This window comes from Gordionus sp. m RMFG-2023, chromosome 5, assembly GCF_954871325.1.
Source record: "Gordionus sp. m RMFG-2023 chromosome 5, tfGorSpeb1-WG-v2, whole genome shotgun sequence".
In the NCBI taxonomy this organism is placed as follows: domain Eukaryota; kingdom Metazoa; phylum Nematomorpha; class Gordioida; order Chordodea; family Parachordodidae; genus Gordionus; species Gordionus sp. m RMFG-2023.
The window spans coordinates 2458187-2472107 of NC_088779.1; the positions used below are offsets into that span (position 1 = coordinate 2458187).

The 13921-nt window shown below is 28.9% G+C and overlaps 2 protein-coding genes across 3 annotated transcripts; one reads left to right on the forward strand and one right to left on the reverse strand.

Moving 5' to 3' along the window:
* LOC135930499 (prohibitin 1-like) lies at nucleotides 1-7485 on the reverse strand. 2 transcript variants are annotated; one of them, XM_065467304.1, is made up of 5 exons: nucleotides 7155-7201; nucleotides 6861-7032; nucleotides 3278-3443; nucleotides 1709-1894; nucleotides 1-1104 (listed from the first exon to the last, which is right to left on the reverse strand). In XM_065467304.1, the coding sequence occupies exons 1-5, from the start codon at nucleotides 7156-7158 to the stop codon at nucleotides 823-825; spliced, it is 810 nt and encodes a 269-aa protein (XP_065323376.1). In that variant the 5' UTR covers nucleotides 7159-7201; the 3' UTR covers nucleotides 1-822. The 2 variants fall into 2 exon arrangements, with proteins under 2 accessions (XP_065323376.1, XP_065323375.1); XM_065467303.1 differs by lacking the exon at nucleotides 7155-7201 and adding an exon at nucleotides 7388-7485 and having other exon boundaries at nucleotides 2-1104.
* A 445-nt stretch (nucleotides 7486-7930) lies between these two features.
* LOC135929863 (lachesin-like) lies at nucleotides 7931-13567 on the forward strand. The gene is made up of 8 exons (XM_065466597.1): nucleotides 7931-8001; nucleotides 8050-8168; nucleotides 8483-8729; nucleotides 8922-9062; nucleotides 10016-10154; nucleotides 10219-10453; nucleotides 11874-12018; nucleotides 13380-13567. The coding sequence occupies exons 1-8, from the start codon at nucleotides 7962-7964 to the stop codon at nucleotides 13538-13540; spliced, it is 1227 nt and encodes a 408-aa protein (XP_065322669.1). The 5' UTR covers nucleotides 7931-7961; the 3' UTR covers nucleotides 13541-13567.
* The last annotated feature ends 354 nt before the right edge of the window (nucleotides 13568-13921 follow it).

The window sequence follows — 13921 nt, forward strand, 5'->3', positions numbered from 1 at the left end:
ATGATTATTACATAATTAGTCGATCTCGATATGTATATATAAAAAAAACGTGGGAAAAAATATATATGCTTACATGATTTTCATAAATTTTTTTTGAAATAATTGAAAAAAAGATGACAAGGAAATAATCATAAAATAAATTCGAACGGATGTAAATGAAATATATAAAATGATGCAGAAAAAAAATAAAACAAGTTTTTTTGAAAAAAAAAATTAAAAATACAATATTGCAAGAATTTGCTTTGAAAAAAATTTTGCCTCGATTTTTACGATATAAATATAATGGCAAAAATGAAGATTAAGGCGGCATTAATAGTGGGATCCGATCCGACACAGCTGATTGTTTTTTAAAATCTGTTAATGAGATCAATTTTTTAAAATAATATTAATTTTATCTTTAATTCTATACATGATAATAACCTAATAAATATTGGTTTTAATAAAGAAAAATTGATTCTCATAAACCGATTTAAAAATCGGTCAGCTGTTAAATCGTGTCGGATAAGATCCCACTATGAATGCTGCCTAAATATCAAAAAAAATAATAGAAGAAATTGAATACTTTCAATGTGGGGAATTTAGTGATGAATATAAAAATTCAAGGTTACTTATATAACTTTTTTTCTTAAACAGGAGATCAAAAGTTATTATAGATTTTCTATCACAAATTAATTTGTCCAAAAAAAAATTAACTAAAGCAGAATTCAAGTGTGATTTACAAAAGATTTATAAAAAACCTTAGAAATTATTAAAATAAAGTTTCAAAAAATGATCCACGTTTATCCTTAGAACAGGAATAATAAAAATGGGGTCCAATCGATCCTATGCCGGTAAATTCAAGAGATATCCGATTCCACTATTAGTGGTCCCCGCATTTCCAGAGGGTAGATAGGAGACACCCCTGGACTGGCTCAATTGATACGCAATATCTTCGGCGGCCTCCATTTTCCGCAACTCGATTATGGCCTCCCCACTCTGCGCGATAGCTTTGGCGAGAAGTGTCGCGGCGTGACTGTCGCCCTCCGCAGCTATAACGGCCGCCTTCTTAGTTTGCTCCGCTTTCTCCACGCGGAATCGAGCTCGTTCCGCTTCCTGTTGCGCTACCTGGACGTTTAAGAAAAAAAAATATTGTCGTTATTTCAATTAGCTTCTCCTTCCAGCCTCATTTCACTTATTCAACATACTGATTTGATTGGTTTAATAATGTTCGATTTTTCAAGGCGTTTAATTACTTATTCGAATAATTATCATAATTTTTTTTAAATTAAAATCCATCATTGTTTAGGCCTCGTACAAAAGAAGAGCCGCAATTCAAACCGCTAAAAAAATGGGTCAAAAAAGTTTAAAATAACACGATTTTAATCTTAAATATTAAAATGGCGTCAAATCAAATAAAAATTTTAGCTGAAAAGTGTCATATTTTTCGAATATTTGAGATATAGCATTAAATACATCGTTGGTTGCGTTGCGAATTCTCGAAAATAAAATATTTAGCTACATGATTATAGGCACTTCATGGGTTATGAGTGCTTAACTAAATCTACAAAAACGTACACGCAAAGGGAGGGTATCTTCTCAAAGAAATCGCCGCGGCGAGCGCTTGTAGCGCAACCGACCATATATAAAAACGCTTATTATACAACTGATAGTTTTTTTTATTTAAGGACGCCATTCCCTTTCCTTCCATTTTCAACCCTTCGTGGTTTACTTGTTTAAGTTCAACGGCTTCGGTGAACTCTCGACCGAACGTCAAATGCGTGAGAGAGATGTCGTCCAACACGAGACCGAACCGAGCGGCACGGGTGGTGAGTTCGGTATTAACTGCCCCGGAAACCAGTTCCCTTTGGGTTATAAGCTCGCTAGCGTTGAATTGGGCAACTACAGCTTTGAGGACCTAGGGGAAAAAATAAGCGCATATTTGTTAGATTTTAATAATAACACAAAATCTTTACGGACATAACATATAATAAATTTAATTCACACTTTATTATTTTTAGTATTTAAAAAAAACGTATAAATAAAATGATATCAAAATCTATCTAAAATAAATATAGATATAGTATCTTAATACAAATACTTATTATATTTGGTATTGTCAAGGATGAATTAATTATATTTTTTTTGTACTTGTTGTTTTGAAAAGAAAAAAAATAAGGAAAAAACATAAAGACTACTGCGTTAAATTTGAAGTAAGTAAAAACAAAAAAAAAGAAACAAAACATAAATATATATATATATTAAAAAGGGTGTTGATTAATAATAAAATATAAGGTTGTTTTAACAGTATATTCAAAAAAAATTTGTCAGTTAGACTTGACGCGCATTCAACGATTTGCCTTAACTACCAATCATATTGTCAAATCACGTGATTTAGCTCATTCGTCATTTTCCTAGACGTACACTTTATTCGTTAGAAAACAAAATATACCTAAATTTAACGACGTTCCAAAGTGTGAAAATTTATATTAAATATTTTAACAATCAATTTCCCTAAGAACTTTAACAAAAATTTCTATCATCCGTCCACCATCCGCAATGGATTTAACTTTCGTAATTTGAAAAATTTTTGAAATCAAAAATTTATTAAACTATAAAAAAAAGCCAAGTAGGCGCTCACTTCATTTTGAGCGACGTTAAGAACGGGGTAATAGGCAGGTGCCAAAATAATCATTTAAAGGTCAATTTCTAACTCATTGTAGTCGATATATTAAAAAAAATTCTTTAAAGGTCTCTAAAAATTACTGTTCCTATAGGGCACATTTGATCTTGCACCAGGCCTAATTTTCAAGCCGGGTGTGGCCTTAAATTTTTTTTTTTTAAATTGCCCGGCCCAAGAAAACTTCGAAATGTCCCGCTCGTTAAAATATAAAATTATTTGTCTGTCCGGACCGCAATTATTAAAAAAATATAGAAATATTTTTTTTTTTTAAAAAGGCCAAGATTTCTGATGCGCATGCGTCAGCATGATTTTAAAAATTAGAAAATTTTATGTTAAATTCAACGTTTTAAATTAAAATTTGTGAATATATATAGCAAAAAAAGTTTAAAGGTTATCTCACAAGAACTAATTAATATTAAAATTATGCAACGTTCATCCTTAATGAGATTGGTTATCCTCGAAATCGGCATCTTTGTGCCATCTATAGGCAAAATCTTCGGGCTTGCGTTTTTAAAAAACCGGTTCAAATCGAGCCGTTTAACAACATTACTTAGAACGCGGCAAGCCGCTATGGAGTCGGCTGGAGTTAGGCTTGTTTTTATAAAATGAAAGAAATACCTCGTTAGTAATGGATGGCAGAACCCTCTCCTCGTAATCGACGCCCAAATTCTTGTAAATTTCGGGTAACCGTTCGGGTATAGGTCTGAAGAGTATCCTCAAAGTTATGCTAACGTTTTGGAGGTCCTTACTACCAGTTACAACGGGGACATTCCTAGGTTTCGACCTTATCATCGTTAGATATATATATACATTTATATAATAATAATATTATTGTAGAATGAAATGATGCCTCCCTCCCCAAAAAATCTTTCCTCTCTTCCGCAACGTGCCAGGGGGAGCGGAAGCGTGTTAGAACTGTCAATAAGAAGTTTAAAAGGGCAATCCAGAGTCGGTGTCAGAGAATGTGAAGGAAAACCATCCGTCCCTGGTTCGGTTTTTTTTAGGAACGACGCGCTCTAGGCCTGATTTCTTGGGACGGAAGGAACGCAAGACCGGACGCCTCCTAAAGCAAACATTGGGACCGGGCACGCCTGCGTGCGTTTTCGCTCAATTTTTTTACTAGTAATAAAAAAAAATCGACGAAAAAGGGGGGCATTTTCGGCCTCAAATTACGTATCCGATAAAAAATAAGTATGAAGATTAAAAATTGAGTTATAGTTTAGAAAGGAAACAAAATTTCAAGCTAGCTTTTGACATTACCCGAGATATTTAGGGTCAAAAGGTATAAAAACGCCATTTTTACATTATTTTGGGAATTTTAAATAATTAATCAATTTAATTATTCAAAAATGATCGATAATTAGGGGAGAAAATCAAAAATGACATTTTTTTTTCGTGATATTACCAATGACATATAATAATATCTAGTAAAAGTGTATACTAAATGAAAACAGCTGGGGACGCCATTTTGATTACCCATATAATTATTGAAAAATTTTTAACCGAGAGGCCAATTTATTCCTATGTCTGACGCAAAACTTTATTAAAAAATTGCCTGATCATCAAGATAATAAGGAAAAACAAGTTGTCGATTTAATGGTAGTTTTTCAGAGTTGTTAAAAGATACTTTTTAAATGGATCTAGATACAGATACATCGTCTAAAATAATATCTAGATACCGATATTTTAATCAAAAATCTATCTAGATACAGATACCACATTTTTATATCTAGATACAGGATCTAGATACTTGTATCTAGATCTTTTAACAACTCTGTAGCTTTTAAAATGAGAATAATTACTATATAGGTTAGCAAAATGGTGGGTCCAGCTGATTTGCATTCAACGACGCTTTCAAGTGCATTATTATGAACGTGTCAGTCTAGGCATTATTATATGTCATTGGATATTACCTACAAATCGATTGAGCCCTTATGTTATAAAATAATAAAAAAGAGTCTTCAGGCCATTAAAACGTAGCGCCATCTTTAATATTTTAGCCATATTTCCTTTTTTTTGCCGCTCAAATTATTTAAACACACTAGGAAAAAAAAATATATTGCTAAAAATGGGAACTTTTAGCCATTATAAAAATTTTTTTAACTTTAAACTAAATAAAAGATGGCACCACGCATAACAGAATTTTTTATTTTTGTTTTTCCCCTCCAATGTTCAATTTTTTATATTTAGTCATATATACCGAATAGAAATATTCGAACAAATCGATTAGTTTTAAAACCAATAAATTATTTAAAATCAAGAGGTAAAAAAAATGGCGTTTTGACATCTTGAATATTTCGGGTAATAAAAAAGGTAACGAGTTTCGAACTTAGTTTCTGAGCAAACTCATTTAGATCTTCGAGCTAATTTTTATCCGAATCGATTATACGAAACTAGAGGGCGTTTGATTTGATGTGGTGGAATGACCCAAACAGCAAAGTTTAAACAGACATTAATCAAATATGTTATACAAATAAATATATTTTCTTGCCATAAATGTTTTAGAATTGGCATGGAAATGTTCATTAAATAATATTAAAATAAGAGCGACTAATTTTCAAGAGCTGATCAGAATGTACTTATTCTATTCTTTAATGGTAGACGTCAAGGAAGGGCCCCAAAAAAAAACTTCCAGAAATTTCTCATGAAATTCACAAAAAAATTGTCTTGATAACAGATCTACGAATCTGGATGGTCTTTAAGGTAGAATACTTGAGTTCATTTTTTTATGTAAAGTGTGGAGTCATTTTTATGATAATGAAAGTCATTTTATTTGTGATTAATATGTTTTATTAATATTTATTTTATAGTAGATATATATATATAAACGAAATAAAACAGTTGACGTTTTTCCAGATTTTCTTTATCATTTTGATTATTTTTATTGATAATATTTTTGGGCTGTTGAAAAAGAATTAATATATTTTTTTAAACCCATCAAAAAGGTAAAATACAATATTTGATTAGAATTTAACAATTAAATATATTTATATATAATTAATAATTTTGTGGAAATAAAAATTTAATTTAAAAATAAACTATCCTTGCTTAAAACGTAAAAGAGTAATGTGTGTTCATGGAGGAAGGAATACTTTGTTGGTTGTATGATTCATATAGGGACCAATAACATATAATAATTACCTAGACTGAACAATTCATTCATTAAAATACTTGAGGTGTCATTAATCAGCTGGCAACAGGCTATTTTTTGAATTTACTCTTAACTAAATGTTTGTCCAAATTGTTCAATCTATCAACATTTGAAGAACTCATCTTGTTAATCAATTCAATAACAAAATTTAGGCAATCATTTTCTCTAAAACTTTGAATTTAGATGTAATTTCCTATTCTCAATTCTTCATTTGCATTAAAAAATATATTCTGTTCAAATTATTTACGTACAAAAGGGTGTCAAATTTTATCCATAGAACTGATAAGATACCGATTTTAATAGGTTTTAAAAAATTTCATAATGCATAAATATAGTTTTTTTCTTCCTTACATTATTTTTAAAACATTAAGTAGCAAGTAAATTGTTTTGGATATCATAGTCATTCTATATGAAATATATATATATTTGACATATATTTAAACCATTATACACAAATTAATTAGTAAATATATAAATTTTAAGATTAAATTGTATTATGTATGCAATATATAAGGCTCGCTATTTATTTTAAAACAAAATGTTCATTATTTGGGATTCTTTTATGATCAAGCTCAAGATATCTAGAAAAATTTGATAAAAAATCATTTAAAACATCAGTAAAATGTAAGAAAGCACTCAAATCAAAATTATCAAAAACAATAGAGAATCTATTTAATAAAACACAGCCTTTGATTGGTCTTTATTATACACTGATTAGGTCAACATTTCTCAGAGGTGATGATTTTAAATATTTACAAATTATTAATTAGAAATATCATAGCAGATACTTTTTATAAAATAAAATCTAAACAAGATCATATTTTTTATAAAAAAATAAATATTTATAATTTTTGATACAAGAACTATATTATTTATTGACTTTAACTTTACCCATGCAAAATAAGTAAGATATGGATAGAAATTTGGCAGAAAAATGTAAAAATCAGTTTTAGTTTTAATCAGTAATAAAATATTGAATGTATAATAGTATAGATTTACCAGATATAAGAAAAGTACAATTAAGATAAAATATTTATAACATTGGCAAACCTGATGTCAAATAATATAGGTCTTTGCAGCCAAGGAATTAAAAAATGGGTGCCTTCTCCAATTACATTTAGCTTGACTCCTGCAAAACGATCAAAAATAACTGCCCTTTGACCCCCATCCACATTATACAGAGCTGAATTTGCTACCCCACCTGCAATGGCTAAGGTAATACCTTAAAAATATATAATAATTACAAGCTATAAAACACATTAACAAAAATTATCTTATAATTAAAATAAATGGGAAAATATATTATCGCATATCCCCATATAGAATAAAATAAATTAAGCTAACTCATTCCAAAACAGAATAATTATTTTATTTTTTTAAATAAGTATTTTAGTTTTTTAACATGAAATAAAATTACTTAAATATAACTACTAACTTACATAATATATTACTTAAAAAGTAAGATGATTAGCATATATAATAAATCTTATTTTCGTAATGGCTTTACCATTTTAAAAATAGTAACTATTGTTAAATAAATAATTATTTTCTAAAAGCATAAATAATTTTTGTGATACCTAATTTTCCAAGTTGATTAAAAATTCTAGATCCCATGGAAAAAAAACGTGATATGAGGATGTCTATAAACTTACTTTAAAAGAGTGCCAAATTTAATTTATTTAAAAATTGATAAATTATATATAGTTTGACATAGAAATAAATATTAGCGTTAATTTAATTAATTATGTGGGCAAACTAAATCGCTGAACCCAATTTGGATTTAATTATTGAAATTTAGCTAGACATAACTTAAACAATACAATCAAGTGGATATAGATTTATATGATAAAATCTTATAAATAAATAGATCGTTAAAATTGTTTTGACTATATTTCTTTCTCTGGCTTATTGACTTACTATCTCTAGTTATATATTTTTTACTTGAAGTTAAATGGCTGAATAATTTTTATATTTAAATTTGCATATATTTAGAAATATAATAAATGCGTATTACATACAGGGTATTATTAAATATAGTTAATTTCTGATGTTTCTTGATTTAGCACTAACAAACTTAAATAGATGTTAAAAAATATTATGTAATTGTTCAACGGTTTTGAGTTTACCATTCATTCATATCTTTAACCTGGAATGACACCTGTTATCATATTTCTCTTATTTCAGATCATTGGTATTAAAATAATCACTGCTCTTACATGATTATTTAAATTAAATTTAGCACAAAACTGGGCCCAGTATTTAAGCCCAATAATTGTTAGAGTGGATAAAACAAAAATTGTTGATCAAGGTCAAAACATTGAATTTTCTTGCTGGTTACAAAATTATATAAATGATACGGTACTTTGAATTGCCAAATATTTATTAACAATATGCTTTATGAAAAAAATAAACCTGAATACTGATATTATTATATCTTGTTTTTAAATACGAAGAGTTATTTTTTATCATTAAAAATTCTAATAAAATAGGTATTTTGTAATGTATATTATATTTAAAAAATAATAAATGTTATATACTTAAATTATTTTGCTAATTTCTTGAAAATAAATCTTGTAGAATCTATGCTCATCATATCATATTCTATTAATAAAATAAAATATGTTTACTAGTATTTTCATCCCATATATAAATATATCCAATAAAATACAAAGATATCGTGGACTCTATTAAGAAAAAATCAAAGTCCCAAGTTATTGACCTTAGGCAATACCCGAATAACTGCTGATAACAGATTTACCTCAAAGCTAGAGCATGACTTTAATAAACCAAGTCAATCACAAGCCTACATCTATAAACTATACATAGATCATGTAATCAATGATGACTTTGGGAATGTTACCTGTCAAATTACTTCTTTAAAAAAACCCATATCAATGGCCATTGAGTTGAGGGTTAGAAGTAAAATAAAATAAATTTATAAAAACTTTTTTTAACATGACCATATATGTAACCATATATGATAATAGTTAGATCATACAAGTTGCTTTAATTGGTAGGGCTGGGAACCTTGGGGTCTGGGCTTAAAAAATTTATTATGGGCTAGGCTGCAATTTGTACAAGTTTATTCAATATATTTTATATTTTTCTAAGCTCACCCCATGATTGGAGAAGACATCTCAAAGGACATGGTTGTCAATGAAGGTTCTGATGTATTATTGAAATGCAATGCCACCGGTTACCCTCAACCCAGAATATCTTGGAAAAGGGCTGATATACAACCCTTGCCTAATGGTTTATTATTTGAAATTGCTATGGATTACAAATTTGTTCTAAATAAATGTTTTATTTACTCGTATACTCTGACACAACAAAATAAACCCAATTAGTTTGAATTATTTGGAGAGTTGTAATAATTTTCCCAACTTAACTCTTAAAGATTTTTTAAAATTGTTGCTGCTAAGAAACCTGCCAATATTTTGACCTTAGGGTTTTTCCCCTCCTAATCGATTTTAAACTATGTTTCTGCAAAGTTTCATGAGTTTTTATTGAATAAATGATTGGGGATCTGGCCATTTGGCGGACTTAGCTAATTAACATAATCAAGACTCATGTGAATTAGTTCATGGTCTTAGTTTTTTTTAAAAAATGTATAATTCAACCCACCCATCCATTTATTTCAAATTTTTTAGCTCACTCATTTTTAATTATATGATTGGTTGGCTTGGTTCTTTATTTTATTTTAATACTTCTTTTTTTATAAATAACATAAACCCTCGATAAACATAGCTGGGTTCCTAAAACCCCTGAAGCTTTTAGAAAACTGTATTAGCTTAAAATCCTGAAAGCCAACTAAGCTTCGACTAAACATCCTAAATAAGTGAGATAATATATGAAAAATAACAATCTTACTAAATACTTTTAAAACGCCAAAATAGGCTGTCTCCTAGTGCAATAGTTGTTTAGCCAAAACAAGTTGAACCAAGTTTAATTCACTTTTAAGGGGCCATTTTATTTTTTTAGATATTGAGGATTTTAAATCAAATTTCTTAAATTTAACGAATTTCATAAATATTTTTATTTTCGGGATTTTTTTTTGATAACTTTTAATTTAGTTATCTTTGTCAATCATACAAATTTTTTTTGTTGTAAAAAATATATTTTATGGTTAAAACTGCGTTAAAATGCGCAAAAAATACGATATTTTATTGATACGATCATTATCATTTTATTATTTTTTTTAATAGGGGACGCTATATATCGTGGTAACGTAATGCTCATAAAGAATATAACTAAAGCCGATAGGGGGAGGTATATATGTGTGGCCGATAACGACTACGTCATGAATAGCATAAGTTACCATAGCAACGATAAATTCGACTCTGGGTAAAAAAAAAATAAAATAAATATTTTCTAAAAAAAAATTCTTATTTTTTTCCACTTATAAAAGCCAAAACGCCGATGGCTTAAGTAGACGTTCGGTCACGATTAACGTCGAATTTGCGCCATCTATACCCCCATCTAGGAATGTCAAGAGGAACGTTGGACAAGCTCCCAACATGAGGGTGAACGCGGCCCTCGAGTGCTTCATAGAGGCCTTTCCCGCACCCCATACCTGGTGGGCCAAGGTAGAGAGGGGTGGAAGCGGAGCGGAGATCGTAATCGAGAATAATCACAACTACGAGGTTCGTGTATGAATAGAATGCCTAGGATAAAAAATCGAATTTAAATATTTGATTAGTCTAAACCTCTTTATATAATATTGAGAGATAAAAATGGCTAAACTCAGTATTTTAGCCGGTAAAATATTGCCTAAGACTCGAGATTTTGCTAAATAAATGTCCAAACCTTTGTGTCCATCTACGAGCAAAATCTTTAGGGCTTGCATAATAATTTTTCCGATTAAAACATTGAGTTAGTCGTTTTTAAAAAACCGGCTCAAACCGAACCGTTAACAACACTTTGTTAAAGGTAAAGTAGGGCGGGTTGTTTGAGTGGGGCATAGCTAACTGCAACTCCCATTTTAAAATTGGATATACTTCAACTCAAATTTTTATATTAAGATTCGATATTTTTTTTTTAAATTTATCAAGTTTTAACCCTTTTGGATTAGATTATAAAAAATTTTTTTGAATTAATATTAAATACGAATTTTTTTTTAAGGAACTTTGTTATAAGAGTGTCGAAAATAAATGCAAGATTTGCCCCATTAAAACTATTAGATTTAAGTAATTTTAACTATTGATAAAAATGCACGCAAATTATCAAATATTTTAAATATTAGTCTAAGCTAGTGTTGTTGAACGGCTCGTTTTGAGCCGATTTTTTAAAAACGGTAAACTCGATATTTCATCTAGAATAATCTTACCGCAAGCCTGAAGATTTTGATTGTAGAAGGAACGAAGGTTTGGAACATCTATTAGCAAAATCTCGAGGCTTAGGCAATATTTTTTTTGGCTAAAATATTCAGTTAGCCGTTTTTTAAAAATCAGATCAAAACGAGCCCTTTAACAACACTAGTGTCTAAACATATTTTGTATTATTTATTAAAAATTATATAAGAGTTAAAATCTGCACCTTTTTTTTAAAAAAATATTTATATCTTTAAAAATTTTTTCTGCATGAAGCTAAAACATAAAATAGGAGGCTACTGATAAAAACCAGGTCATCATAGCGATAGGTTTTTGCCTGGTAACGATTTTAATAATCTCTGGAGTTTTGTTTACCATTTTGAGGGGTAAATTATCACTAATGCTTCTCTCTCATTACACGCTTAAAGTTTTCCCAATTTTCTAAGCATCATTTTTCAGGAAAAGGTGATATATATGAAATGTCAATCAAAAGTGATCTTTTGAAGTTAGATTTTGTTAGAAAAATAGGTCACATGTCTGAAGAAGCTTTATCTTTGGACACGATGATTTTTGGGGGTAATTTTTACAAGATGTATTGTCGATTTGATATAATATTGATGTTGATAATAAAATGTATAGATGATTTGATATATATATAGATGATAATAAAGTTCTTGATATAACAAAAGTTCAACTTATTTCAATATTTATATCTGGTTTAACGAAATAATTTTTTCTTTAAATTAAATACTAGGTTACGTACTATCCCGATAGTAGTGGGCATGATATAACGGTGTCTCGATTAAACATAATAGAGGTCCAAAACGAGGACTTCGGGCTTTACAAATGTTACGCTTCCAACACTAGAGGAGTATCTTCGTTGACTTTCACCCTATATGGTATGTTAGCAGGGTGATTATACTCGCATTATAATGAGAGACCTATAAAAAAATTTATCACTGAGCTTCGGGCCGAAAAAATTGATTTTCCAGGGCTCTAATGCAACCCTAACTCAGGGCAAAATGTTAGACTCCTATAAAGTTATATTTTTGAAGCAAGCTTTACAAGAAAGAAAGAAAAAAAAGAAACCATTATTGGGCCACTTTATTAAATTATTTGATTAAATTATGTTTAACCTTATTTTACCTCAAAATTCTTATACGAAGGTAAATGCCAATTTGAACTGTGTTTCTAATTAAATTTGAAATGAAATTCGTAATAACTGACGACAGTCAATTCCCATCATCTGATGATAAATTATCATGCTTCAAAACACTTGAAGTTCTGAACTTTGTAGGACTGCACCTAATTATGATGGATGCCTCGCATATCCCCCTTGATCATACTTTCAAATTAAATGTAGATCTCCCGAAAGGGGCCATTATCTTTGACTATCTCATACTAGAGCCCTGCACTGACCGGTCTGACTGAATTTGGGTCGTTTAGGCCCGGACAGCCATTTTCTCTGACGTCGGATACCTTTATTTTAAAAATTAAATTTGAACCCGCATTTCGACATCTACAAATTCTTAAAATATATTTGTTTTTCTTAATCTTTTTTTTTTTATAAAGAATAAACAACGTAATTGTTTATTTTCTTACAACGGGCATAATTTTTCTAATATCCCCTGAAGTTGTTGTACTTTTTAAAAGAGTCCAATAAAAAAAATAATTAGAATCTGATATCTCGGATTGGTTGAAACTACTAAAAAAAATTGGCTCACTGCCAATCATTTTAATATTAGGCTGCTTTAAACTACAAAACTTCTAGAAATGATAATTTTTCCCGAGTTTTAGTTTACGGTTCTCAGCAGGACTTAACGAAAATCGAAAGTAGTGCCAAGAATTAGTTATTTAGTAAGATAAAAATTACTGAGTGGGCTAATTTTTTTTTAAAAAAATGTAATCTAGATACATATACTTATTTGTGCTACAGATTTTCAAAATTTACAGAAATATACGAGAAACAAAGGTATCCTGTATTTAAGATAGAAGTAATTGCGATACCGACCCTGGAAATTACCTTATTATTTTTCTTATTTTGACAAATTGGAATTATTTTCCCATGTACACTTTTAAGATAATGTATTACTTGCCGTAAATCGGACATATATATGAAATGTGACCGCACCTTTATAAAGTTTTAATTTAAAATTTATTGTTGCAAGGAATAATTTTTTTAAAACTTATTATAAATTTTAGATATCAAATTCTTGCAGCAAAAATTTAATATAATTAATATTTTTATAATTTAAATTAGAATCTTCTATGGCCTACAATCAATACGGCGGTTACCAAAATACCATAGACCCCTTTATGATCTCTTTCGCTCTTCCCAACATCGATTTGGCTTACTACTGCATCAGATCTATTTCGATGTTTGTCATCTGTTATGCCACAATCAAATGCTCATTTTTTTAATAATCTTGTATTCTTTTTATACAATTTTTTTTTGATAAGTAATATTTTTTTTATCGAGAAATATATATATTTTTTTAAGAGATTATTTTTAAGACCAAGCATTCCAAATACAACTTTTATATATATCATGAAACTTTTACCCATCATTTAGAGTTGATTTGCTAATATTTTCTAACTCTGATGAACAAAATCATGCATTTCTTCTATAAAAAAATGTATTATATAAAAATATATACATACTATTTCGCTAAAATATAAATTTTGTCAATATAAAATAAAACTACACCTTTTTTATATATTTTTATTGAGAAATTTTATCTAAAAAATTATATACAAAAATTTTTACATATTTTTTTTATTATGGTTTATAATCTATTTTTA